Raw genomic sequence first — 11,926 nt, 5'->3', positions numbered from 1 at the left:
CTTTATTATAATATTTTTATATGAAGATGTGACACTCTTGTTGTTGATTTGTGATTCAATATTTATTATTTACCCGAAAAGAATATCTTAGAGTGTAAAAGGGCGTTACACCATGAGGGTGGCTCCTATGTGTAGGGAACCTCCAAACTTAGTTACTTAAGTAAATATTTTTAAAATGTTGTTTTTTTTGTAATTATTTTTTAAAATCTAGTTATTTCAATTTTTTCGATGTTTGATTGTAAAAAAAGATTTAAAATATATATGAGAAATGGATTAAATTTAATGTACTATTTGATATTAAAATTGAAAGAAGAAATAAAAAAGTGTAATATATATATATATATATATATATAAATTACAATCATCAACATAAACAACCTAGAATTCACCATAAACAATCATCAACATAAACAACCTAGAGTTCAAAATAAAAGAACTTACAATTTGTTGATGATTGGAGTTGATGGTGAATGAGACTTTGAATTCTTGTCAATAGTTGGAATAAGTTGTAGAGCAAATTATATTTGTGTAGTAGTTGGAAGAAATGGGTGTTGTGTTGAAATATTTGTGTTTTAGGTAGAATGAAAAGAGGGGGAGGCTGTTTTGAATTAACAGAAAAATGCAGTTATCGTCGGAGATGCTTCTTCAAAATAATTTTTATGATGTTTTCGAAGATGCATTTTCGAAAACACATATTTTATATAAAAAAAATATTGATTTCGGAGATGCAACTTCGAAATAACCCTTTTTTACGTCTTCAAAGATGCATCTCTGAATTATAGGGGCATTTATTGAATTTCTCTAGGGATTGCCAAGAAAGCAAAGATGTGGATAAAGAAATTGTCTAAAATAAAATACAAAGCTTGTAAATATTGACTACTGTCTAGACTTATCAATGGAAATATTTTTTTTTATTTTTTTTAGTTGTGTAATCCCAAAAAAAAAGAGTCAAAGTTAGTGCTATAAAAAATCGAAATGCTTTTGAGAATGCTAGAAGAAAATAAATTTCTTTATTCTTAATTTTGATTTACCGACTTTTTTTTTAGTTATCAAATATTTAAACAGATCAAATATTTTCCGCGCATGGTTCACGAATTTTATGGTCGCCCGTTCGTGTCACAACAAAAACAAAAATAAAAAATATTGTTAGTAAGACCGTTAGGAAAAAGTGGAATAAAAACTTAAATAAAAATCGGTTAAATTATAAAATGTAATTAAAAAAACTACCTCTCCCTCCCAAACACGTCGAGCAGCGTGTTTATGGTAGTAAACCAACACAGATGTATCTGTAGTCCCTCCCAGGTAGTCCTCCTCTTGTGCATGCATCCTCGTCGTGCTCAGGGTGAACATCGAGTATCTCCTCCCCTTCAACTCCCATCTCCTCCTCATCCTCACGGGGAACCAGTGTCGTCTGGTTCTCCCTACCCTATATAAGTCGTGCCTGGTTTCTTGAAATTTTCCTGAAAAATTTGAAACCGGTAAGACGACGAAACAATTAAGAAAATAAAAAAAATAATAATTCAGACTACATTTTGGAAGTGCATTTCCGAAACTGGTCAGAGGTCTACGAGACTCCATTTATCCAGAAACCCACTTCTTGCCCTAAATGCTTCAAAATCCATTTTTTTTCCTTTCTAAACACACTCGTTGACATACAATAACTTAACCCTATAACATTTTGCTAATTTATAAATGCCCTAATAACATAAACAACCTAGAAATCAAAATAAGAGAACTTACAATTTGTTGATGATTGGAGTTGATGTTGAATGAGATTTTGAATGCTTATTAATAGTTGGAATGAGTTGTAGAGAAAATTATGTTTGTGTAGTAGTTGGAAGAAATAGGTGTTGTGTTGAAAAATTTGTGTTTTAGGTAGAATCAAAAGAGGGGGAGACTGTTTTGAATTAACAGAAAAATGCAGGTATCTTTGGAGATGCATCTTCGAAATTATTTTTTGTTGTTTTCGGAGATGCATCTCCGTAAAACACCTTTTATTTAAATAATTGATTTCGGAGATACAACTTCGAAATAACCCTTTTTTACGTCTTCAGAGATGCATCTCCAAATTATAGGGGAATTTATGGAATTTTGCTAGGGATTGCCAAGAAGGCAAGGAAGTGGATAAAGAAATTACCTAAAATAAAATACAAAGCTTGTATATATTGATTACAGTCCACACTTATCAATAGGAATAAATTTTTTTTTGAGTTGTTTAATCCCAAAAAGAAAAGAGTCAAAGTTAGTGCTATAAAAAAATTGAAATGCTATAAGGAAAAATCAAATTAATATGAGATGACTGATAACTTTCTCCAATTTTTCTCTGGTTAAGTTTTAATGTTTCTTACTACACTTTAAGGCCAAAACGAATGGGACTTGAATCTATGGCCTGTTGATTGAAAGAGAGGGGTGCTAAAGGAGTGATTTTATATAAGGATGATTTTACCATATTTGTTGAAACAGTGAACCCTAACCCCCTTTTCATTTGATTCTCAGATTCCGCCATGGATCTCGATTATTTGTTTCCAGAAACCAAATCAATCCTCAATACTAATTCAATTAAAACTCCTTCTCTTTCTCCTTCGACCACTCTGAAACCTCAGTCTGGAAAGTATTTCGCTTAAGATTTGAAAGGGGTTTGTAATATTCCCATATCGCAGCTCCCTCAACCCATTATCAAAATGGATCGCCCTTATATCACCATACCGGAGGAAGAATGTGAAGCAGGAATCGATGAATGTAAGAACAATCTTTATGGGAGAGTTTTGTGGCCAAAGGGAACTGCGCCACTTGTTGTGGCTACGCTCAGGAAAAAGCATGCTCTTATTTGGCCAGAAGTGAAGAACTGGGGTGTTCAGTCATTGAGTAAAGGATAATATGAATTTACTTTCTCAGGTACAGAAGATATGCGCAAGGATTGGGATCTATCAGCTTAAATCCAAGTTCTTTAAAGTTGTTTGCTTTGACCAGGGATTTCAATTCATCAGTACAAAACAACATTTCTACTCAAGTGTGAGTTAAATTCTATGGGTTGTCACAGGAATACTAGAGGCCGCAGATATTTACTATTTCTAGCCACATTGGTACACCGGTTTGTGTGGATGCTGCAACATCTAAGTCTATGGTGGACCGTACCTTTGGGCAATTCATTCGAGTTTTGATAGATATGGACTTGGCGCTTACTTTGAATCATAATGTCTTGGTTGAAAGAGAAGGCTATGCATTTTTTCAGATATGGAATATGAAAACTTACCCAAGTTCTGCAGTCTTTACAGAAAAATGGATCATGTGGTACACAATTGCAGAATGCTAAGAACCCCAAAAAGCTCTTATGTTCCAAAGCCGCGGGAACCTAAAATTTAGAAAACGAATGCTCTTGAGTTAGATGTAGCTCGTAATGACATTGGTGTTTCCTAACCTGCTGAGGATGTTCAACCATATTTTTCTTTATACAATGTCTCAACCGGTCGAATAACACAGAGGCATTAAACTCCAAGATTATATGGATGTTAACGCCAAACCTATCTTTAGAATCTAAAGCTAAAAGAAATCCCCCTAATCTGGAATCATGATCTATATGCCTATAACGACGCAAATCTAAAGCATTTAAGCAAAAAGATCAATGAAACACCGACAAAGATTTATAAAGTAAACTTTATACAACAAAAGAGTAACAAATATACAAAGGGTTAGAGTAAACTTACAAACAAACCCAACAAATAGAGAATACATAGAGATAATAGAAGAAGAATCACAAATCTCTCGGTTTGTCAACTCTGATTGATGAGCAATCCGACTCTGGATCATCAAAATGAAAGCCCCATTGTTGTTTTCATGCCCTCTCTATTAAAAAATGGTTGTGATGGTGTTGGGACTCAAAAATAACCAACCCATGTCTAAAAAATAATCACATTTCCCCTATTATTGAATTCCAAAGTCGCAGGGCACGCTTCACGCACTCAGAAGGCGCTTCGTGCGGTCTATGTTGTCATGAAAAAATCAGTACTAATATTTTTTCCATAACTCGAGAACCGTAACTCCTATTTGCGCCCGGTTCAAAGTGTTGGAAAGCATATTAAATTTCCTATCTAAAAATGACTTAATATATACAAAATTGATGATTTTTATCATATTTTTTTTGAGCCTTATTCATTGATGAATTGCTCAAAATCGTGCATTTGAAGCGGTGTGATCGACACTTTATTGCTCATGCTCCAAATATGGATCAATACCCACAAATAAATAGAAAAATATTAAACGGTACATAAATGAATAAAAAACTCGAAGAATACCTAATATGTACAAACATAACGAAAACGTGTGTATTCACGCACAAGTTGAGGAAAAAGAGACCATAAGTGCCGCAAAACTATATACAAAAATAACTACACTTTAGCACTTATAAAACTATCCCTAAAAAAACTTGTTTGTCCTCAAACAAAGGTCAAATAAATCAAATAATCAAAAGTAATAAACTAAAAAATTGTGAATCAACAAGTTTTTAAAACGAAAGACAAATGTACGGTTCAAACAAAAACGCACAACAAGATAAATACTTATCACAATCCTACAATGACAACATAGCTCACATCATGAATCACACCTAGCAAAAATCATGTTAATCATTCTAAAATAATACAAGCTCACATCATGAATCACACCTAGCAAAATTCATCAATAGATGAAAAATACACAAAGGTGAGGGACTTTGACACTCATCCAACAATTTTGCAGCAAACAAAAGACTAAATTATGTATTCATCCAAAAATCATATTAAAAATAGAAAATCAAGAATCACAAGGGTTTTTCAAGATTGTAATGTAGATTGGTTAACAAACAAAGGATAATTCCTAAAGTTAGTCGAAACAAAAACTTGCTTAAACCTAAGGGAGTCTTCAATCCACAAAGTTTCAAGCAACAAAATTTCAATCAAACTTCTTCTTTATCTCAAGTTGTCCAACCAAAACATACTACTTATTTGCACAATTATTCCATACTCTTTTTTCTTTTTCTTTTTCAATTATTTTTCTCTTTTTTTTTTTTATTTTTCTCTTCTTTGTTTTTCACATTTTTTATTTTTCAACCTCATAGCAACAACCAAATAAGTAGCAACAATTTATGTATCCAACTTGAATTCGACCAATATCAAAGTGTGAATACTCCATAATTTATAAGGCAAGGTAAAAATTCAAACCAAAAATCAAGGTTGAGGGTTCAAGAAAATAAAGAATCAACATCCATACAAAAAGGAGAACCAAACACTCATAGACAAGTATTTAGCAAAACATTATGGACATTGGCAAAATGCTCAAAAGGGATACAAATGATCAACACTCACAAGGTGAATTGACTATTTGGTCACGATAGTTGTGCTCAAAATGAAACAAAAATTTACTTGATCCTTTTCATGCATTCATACAATCAACACAAATAAAATATTAAGCATAATAAAATCTAGTTAAAACAAGAATTGTGGCTTCCAACATATGTGAACAATGGAAAGCTTCCTCACATTTATGGATAAAAAGGGAACTAAAGTTATTCAATCAAAAAGCAAGTAGTGCACAAAGAATGAATGGCATGATAATTATACAAATGATAAGTTTCATAAATATGCTATGCTATACAAAGCGATAAACGAGTACCTGGCGTGTATCAAATTTGAATAATATCATTACCGCACACTTGGCATGTTGAAAAAATCAAACTCAGAGAATCACCAAATGCGACTTCAAGTGATCGGGCCAAAATTTGAGTCCAAACAAAAACAAAAAGAATTAAAAATATTACTATTAATTACTATACTATAAAGCCTTGGTGGAAGTGGGAAAAAGGAGAGGCAAGTGGAAAAATGAAAAGAACTCATTGGCTCTGCACAGCAGCGCACGCTAAGCAAGCCACACCAGAACTAGAAAAACCAGTCCAGCAAGCAGCAACTTTGATGAAACTCCACTTAACTTTTACATATCTCATTTACATAACTCAACAAAATTTACCAAAGTTTGGGTACCTCCCAACAAGCGCTTGTTTTATATCATCATATCGACGCATTTATTGTGTCAGGGTAGTAACTTCCTCCTCGAAATGCTATTTTTACAAAATGGAATGAGGAAAATGAATAAACAAGTTGAAAAGGGAAGATTTGTATCTAAAGAGCTAACCCGAGTTCAACTTGTTTAGTCAGCTCACCAAACAAAATTGAAGTATGTATAACTATACACAAGTATACAAGTATCAATACATATGACATCTACAAAACTCAAACACAAAGAAACTATCACAATGCGATCCAATAGAAACACTGATTCTCGACAACTACGCCATTTTGTTGAAGCAGTAGAAGGAAAGCAACAAAATATTTGGAAATATTATTTTGGTAATTTATCATCTCCATAGGGATTGGTTGGAAAGAATTGTCGTTCTACGCATTCTTAGTTCTTGAGTTTAGGTTAAATGAGTTTTAAAGTAAAGTTCAAAAAAGTAAATTATAAACAGAAAATAAATGCACTTTCGAGTGGAGAAACTAATCCGGCACGAATGTAAACTACTCGTCAAAAATTTAAACATATCACTCAGATGCATTTAACTTACAATACTCATCATAATCACAAAAATATACCTCACATGAATGTCCAATTCTCCAACACCGACGAGGGTTCAACCATAGTGCTCTTTCGACAAAGTCTCAACCGGTCGAATAACACTGAGACATTAAACTCTGATATTATATAGATGTTAACCCCAAATCTATCTCTAGAATCTAAAGCTAACAGATATCTCCCTAATCAAGATTCATGAGATATATGTGTATGACATCACAAATCGAAAGCAATTAAGCAAAAAAAACAAAGAAACACCACAAAGATTTGTAAAGCAAACTTTATACAATAATAGAGTAACAAATATACATAGGTTTAGAGTAAAATTACAAAAAAAACCAAAAAATAAAGAATACATAGAGATAAGAGAAGAAGAATCACAAATCTCCCGGGTTGTCAACTCCGATTGATGAGCAATTCGATTCTGGATCATCAAAATGAAAGCTCCATTGTTGTTTTCAAGCCCTCTCTATTAAAAAAATGGTTGTCATGGTGTTGGGACTCAAAAATACCCAACCCATACCTAAAAAAATCATATTTTCCCTATTTATTGAATTTCAAAGTTGCAGGAAGCGCTTTGCGCACTCAGAAGGCGCTCTGTGCTATCATGAAAAAAATCAGCAATATTATTTTTGCCATAACTTGAGAGCAGTAACTCTGATTTGTGCCCGATTCGAAGCGTTGGAAAGCCTATTAAATATTCTATCTAAAAATGACTTAATATATACAAAATTTATATTTTTTCTCATATTTGTTTTGAGCCTTATTTGTTGATGAATTGCTCAAAATCGTGCGTTTGAAGCGGTGTGTTTGACACTTTATTGCTCATGCTCCAAATATTCATCAGTACCTACAAAATGAATAGAAAACTATTAAACGGTACATAAATGAATCGAAAAATAGAATAATACCTAATATGTATAAATATAACAAAAATGTATGCATTCACGCTCAAGTTGAGGAAAAAGAGACGATAAGTGTTGTAACTATATACAAAAATAACTGCACTTTGGCACTTATCAATATATGATAGGCCTTTATGTGAAGGATCAATGCTCCTTCACTAATTTATGGTAACTTCCATGTTATTAGATGATAGCCAATATTACATACATGGAAAACAATGATGCTTCTCCTAGCCTTGAAACTAAAGGAAATACTCTAGGTTTCTAAAAAAAATACTTAGAATAGAGAGTTTCGACATTTGCCAAAATAGAAAATCAGAAAGCTTTCAACGTTGTCCTAACTCTTCTCATCTATGGGATCCTCTTATTTCTTAATATAGAATATTTCGTTCATATGACCGCTATTGGTATTTTCTTGTCCCAGACATCGGTTCCTACCTTGTTAATGTCTATTATTACCTCCATTTTAGACATGATAAGAAATTAGGGATGATTCTATGTTTCACTCCCCTACTTTATAATTGGTTTTTAACTCATTTATCTGTCGCACGCTCGCAAAAATAGAACAACAGAGTCGCCACTAATATATTTATCCCATCGAGGGAAAGGAATATCAAAAAACCTGGAATAAAAAAAAGGATAATAAAAGCTCTTGCGACCAAAGATCGGGTAAGCAGTCGGTTACGCAAGGGTGTTTACTATAAATCTAAATCTTAATGCTAAGGGAATTCATGCAAAAAAAAGGAAACACGGGGAAATAAGGTTTATAAATAGTTGTGCTCGCTTAGGCCCAACGACCTAATGCATACGTATCCTTTTCGGGAATCAGAGTGCCGTAGTTCGGCTCAATAGTTTTTGTTTTTTTTGTGTTTCTTAGTGGACGAAGTTACATTCACAATCTAGCATTAGAACAACAGCTCGTTGAGTGGAGTCTTATGCGTTACCTGTCTGTGATCGAAAGGAAGCAACATGTCCGATTAATGGGAAAGAAAGCCCTAGGGGCAAGAGAAAGAATGCCTCGGAGGCAAGAGAGAAGAGAGAAAATTGGTTTGTATTTTTTAGGTGTAATTCCATGATGAACAAAACCCACTACTAGGCTTCGCACCACTTCATTACTTTGTTTTAATTTGAACATTTATTAGATGTTTTAAGTGTTTTTGGTTAGGTGTCTTTTAAAGGGAATTTATTTGTGACTTGAATCATACCCCAAAAGTTTAAGTGTTTAGAGAAATACACCAAGGCATACACCAAGGCATACACCTCAATCATTTCTCTAAATAACGGTTAAGAAATACATTGAGGCCTACACCTCAATCATTTCTCCCACTAAGTAGAAAATAAATACACTGGGGCCTACGCCCCAATCATTTCTTTCCCATTATAAAAAGAAGTAGTAGCATGATTCGCGTCGTCCTTTATTAAATGTTTTAAAGTTGAAAAGGGAAAATAAGGGAATCTAGTCTTATATGAACTAAGAGAAGTGTCTAAGTCCTAAATTGTCAAATTAAGATTCTACCTAAAATTATAGGATTTTTGAGAGAAAAGACTAACCTAAAGGTTATGTGAATATTATAGGTCCTAAGAACTAAAGGGAACGTACAAATGAGATCAAAATTATAGGTAAAAATCAATGTAAACATGATACAATATTAGTACAAAAATTGAATTAAAAAAGGCTTGAAACATAGCATCTAAACATGAAAATAAAGATGCAAAATATAGTACAAAATTGAATTAAGGACTATTTATTTTTTATGATTTTATGTGTCAAAAGGAATTCTAATTTGAACAAAAGAAATTAAAATGATTAACCTAAAAACTAATATTTTTGTGTATATTTTTATATGTCAAAAATCATATTAAAGTCTAAAAATAAAAGGAGGAAAATTAGTATTTTTGTTACCTAAGAAGATATGAAAATAAATCTAAGAAAAACCTAAATTCATTAATTAAAAAAGGTCAGGGGGTGCACATTGAATCAAATGGTGTGATTAGCAAAACGATGGGCCCAAAGGTGTTGGCCCAACAAACTATTTTTGTTGTTCAGATTTTTGGTATGTCAAAAGGAACTTGGGCCAGTGGGGGTGTACGAATAGTAGTTTAGGCCCAAGACAGTTTTTGTATGTCAGAATTTTGTATGGTGAAAAAAGGAGTGTGTGGGCTTAGTCATGACCTGGCCCATAATAGATTGTCTTCCTTGTAAAGATTTTTGTTGCCAAAACATGACAATGGGCCAGAGGGGATGTATAGCGTAGTTTCAGGCCCAAGATTGCTTATTGATCCATTAGATTTTACTTATTCAAAATTAAAATAAAACAAAAACAAATGATTAATAGAATTAAAAAAAAAAGGAAAAATGGAATTGGGAACTAGGGTTTGTATTGTGATGTTTCAGCTTCATCGAGACCCTCGTCTTTCGTTCACTCTCATCTTTTCCTCACCAACGAAACAACGTCGATATCTTCTCCGAATCCTCTTACTCTCTCGCTCTCGAATTCCTCTAGTGTTGTCTTCCCTAAGGCTAACTCAACGGAGAGCAAACCCTAAAACCCTTGCAATCCGATTATAAGATAAAGGTGGTGAAGTAGAGTTCAATACATTAGGGTTATGAACCGGAAATGCTCGTTCTTTATTGCGTCATAAAGAAAAGTAGAAGAAAATGGCGTAAAGAGGAAGTTCAAAGGGGTTACCTGGTATGAAGATCGCGAATGAACGAACTACAAGCTAGAAAGTGATAAAGATGATGGCTAAGTGAGGTTGAAGATGGTGAAGAATTGATATTTTCTGATGATTGAAGTTTTCTTGGTTAATTGAAGTTTTTATTTCTTTTTCTATAGAATTGAGATGGAGACAGATGAAGAGTTCAAAGAGGGAGAGGTTAAAGATGATTGTGGTGATTGAATGAAAGTGTCATAAAGGTCAATGGAGAGGGGGAATGGTGAGTGGGAAATGGTGATGATGATTGAGAAGAGGTGAAGAAGATGATGAAAAGAGATTGTGAATGGTGAAGTGGGAGAATGGTGTAGAGAGAGAAGTGAAGGATGAATGTGAAGAAAATGATTGAAAAATGGTGAAGATGAGAGAAAGATGGGGGAGAATGGATCAAATGTGAAGTGGTGATTCTCTCTGGTACTTGGATCGAGAGAGTGAGCCTCTGTTATATAGAACTGCAGGTTAGTTCAACTCTTGATTTCAGTTAACTCTTCCCCTTTTTTTAATTACAATTCTGTTATCGGTAGTTAGAACTGCTGTTGGAAGTTGGTTATAGATCTGTTAGGATAGTTGGAAGATGGTTAAGAATATGTTATTCAGTTAGTTGTTAGGGCAGGTTATAACTTCTGTTAATCTGTTATGCTAGTACTAGGTCAGTGACAGTTAGGAAAAGTAGTTGGATTTGTAACAAACTATTAGGAAAGTTAGTTTAGGTGGTTAGAAATGGGTTAGGTATAACTGTTAGTTGTGTTTAGAAGTTAGTTACTGTTGTTTGTAACTGATTGGTTGGTTAGAAAAAGTCATTTATGAACTGGATAAATTGGAAGTTAAGAAAACAGTTAATGGGATTAGTTATGGTAATTGCATATGGCAGGCTTTGGTTTGGGTTGAGAGGAATATAGAGTCTTGGGTATGAATGTGTAATAATTTAAACTATTGTTTGGTGTATTTTTGGCCTTGTGTAAGATTGTTTGGTGTTGTTGTAAAATTATTTTGGTTTAGCCTTGTGTATTGAATGAGCAGGGGCTGTTTTGATTTGATTGTGTTTCATGTATGTATGAATGCAGGGCATGGTTTTTGTGGAGGTTTGCAGGGCTGCTTTTTGGTATGAATGAATGGTATGCAGACTCTGGATATATGGTGCAGCAGGGTCACGAAAAGAACTTTGAAGGAATAGTCACGAAGAACTCGGAAGCGGATCGACTTAGAAATAAATTTAGAGTCAAGCTCAAGATATAAACTAAAAATGCAAGAGAAAAATGAAGAACAACATATAGGATAGGATAGATGGTAGAATGTATTTTTCTTTTAATTATATGAAACCCTGTATGTATTGTAATGCGGTGCACTGTCTAATGTATGGAAACACATTACAGTTGGTTATGTAATGAGAGTTGAAATGGCATTTGATGCCTCTCACCATGTGATATAACTCAATCAGGTCTAGAAAGTATGATTAAATTTGATAATGGTATTTGTATGGTTTGCCTTTAAAATGTAACATCATCGGTCGTAAAAAGATGAATTTTAGTAAAAGAGTCAACTTTCCAAGGTTGACTATGACCAATAAGTCAAAGTTCTTGTTAATGTATCTTGAACCCCCCTTGAAATGACGCTTGAGATGTCACCCAATATTCTTCCATTATTCGATCCCAACAATGATCAATGCTACTTATGATACCTACTCCATGTTCAAATCCTTTAAATAA

At 33.5% G+C, this 11,926-nt stretch overlaps 1 protein-coding gene across 1 annotated transcript; it reads left to right on the top strand.

Annotated features, from left to right (window-relative positions):
- The first annotated feature begins 2,681 nt into the window (after positions 1 to 2,681).
- On the top strand, positions 2,682 to 11,332 carry LOC131619418 (uncharacterized). The gene is made up of 5 exons (XM_058890515.1): positions 2,682 to 2,865; positions 2,971 to 3,091; positions 10,343 to 10,398; positions 11,012 to 11,127; positions 11,285 to 11,332. The coding sequence occupies exons 1-5, from the start codon at positions 2,682 to 2,684 to the stop codon at positions 11,330 to 11,332; spliced, it is 525 nt and encodes a 174-aa protein (XP_058746498.1).
- Positions 11,333 to 11,926: the final 594 nt, after the last annotated feature.

Source organism: Vicia villosa, linkage group LG7 (genome assembly GCF_029867415.1).
Source record: "Vicia villosa cultivar HV-30 ecotype Madison, WI linkage group LG7, Vvil1.0, whole genome shotgun sequence".
In the NCBI taxonomy this organism is placed as follows: Eukaryota; Viridiplantae; Streptophyta; class Magnoliopsida; order Fabales; family Fabaceae; genus Vicia; species Vicia villosa.
This window is presented reverse-complemented; position numbering and strand designations above follow the sequence as displayed.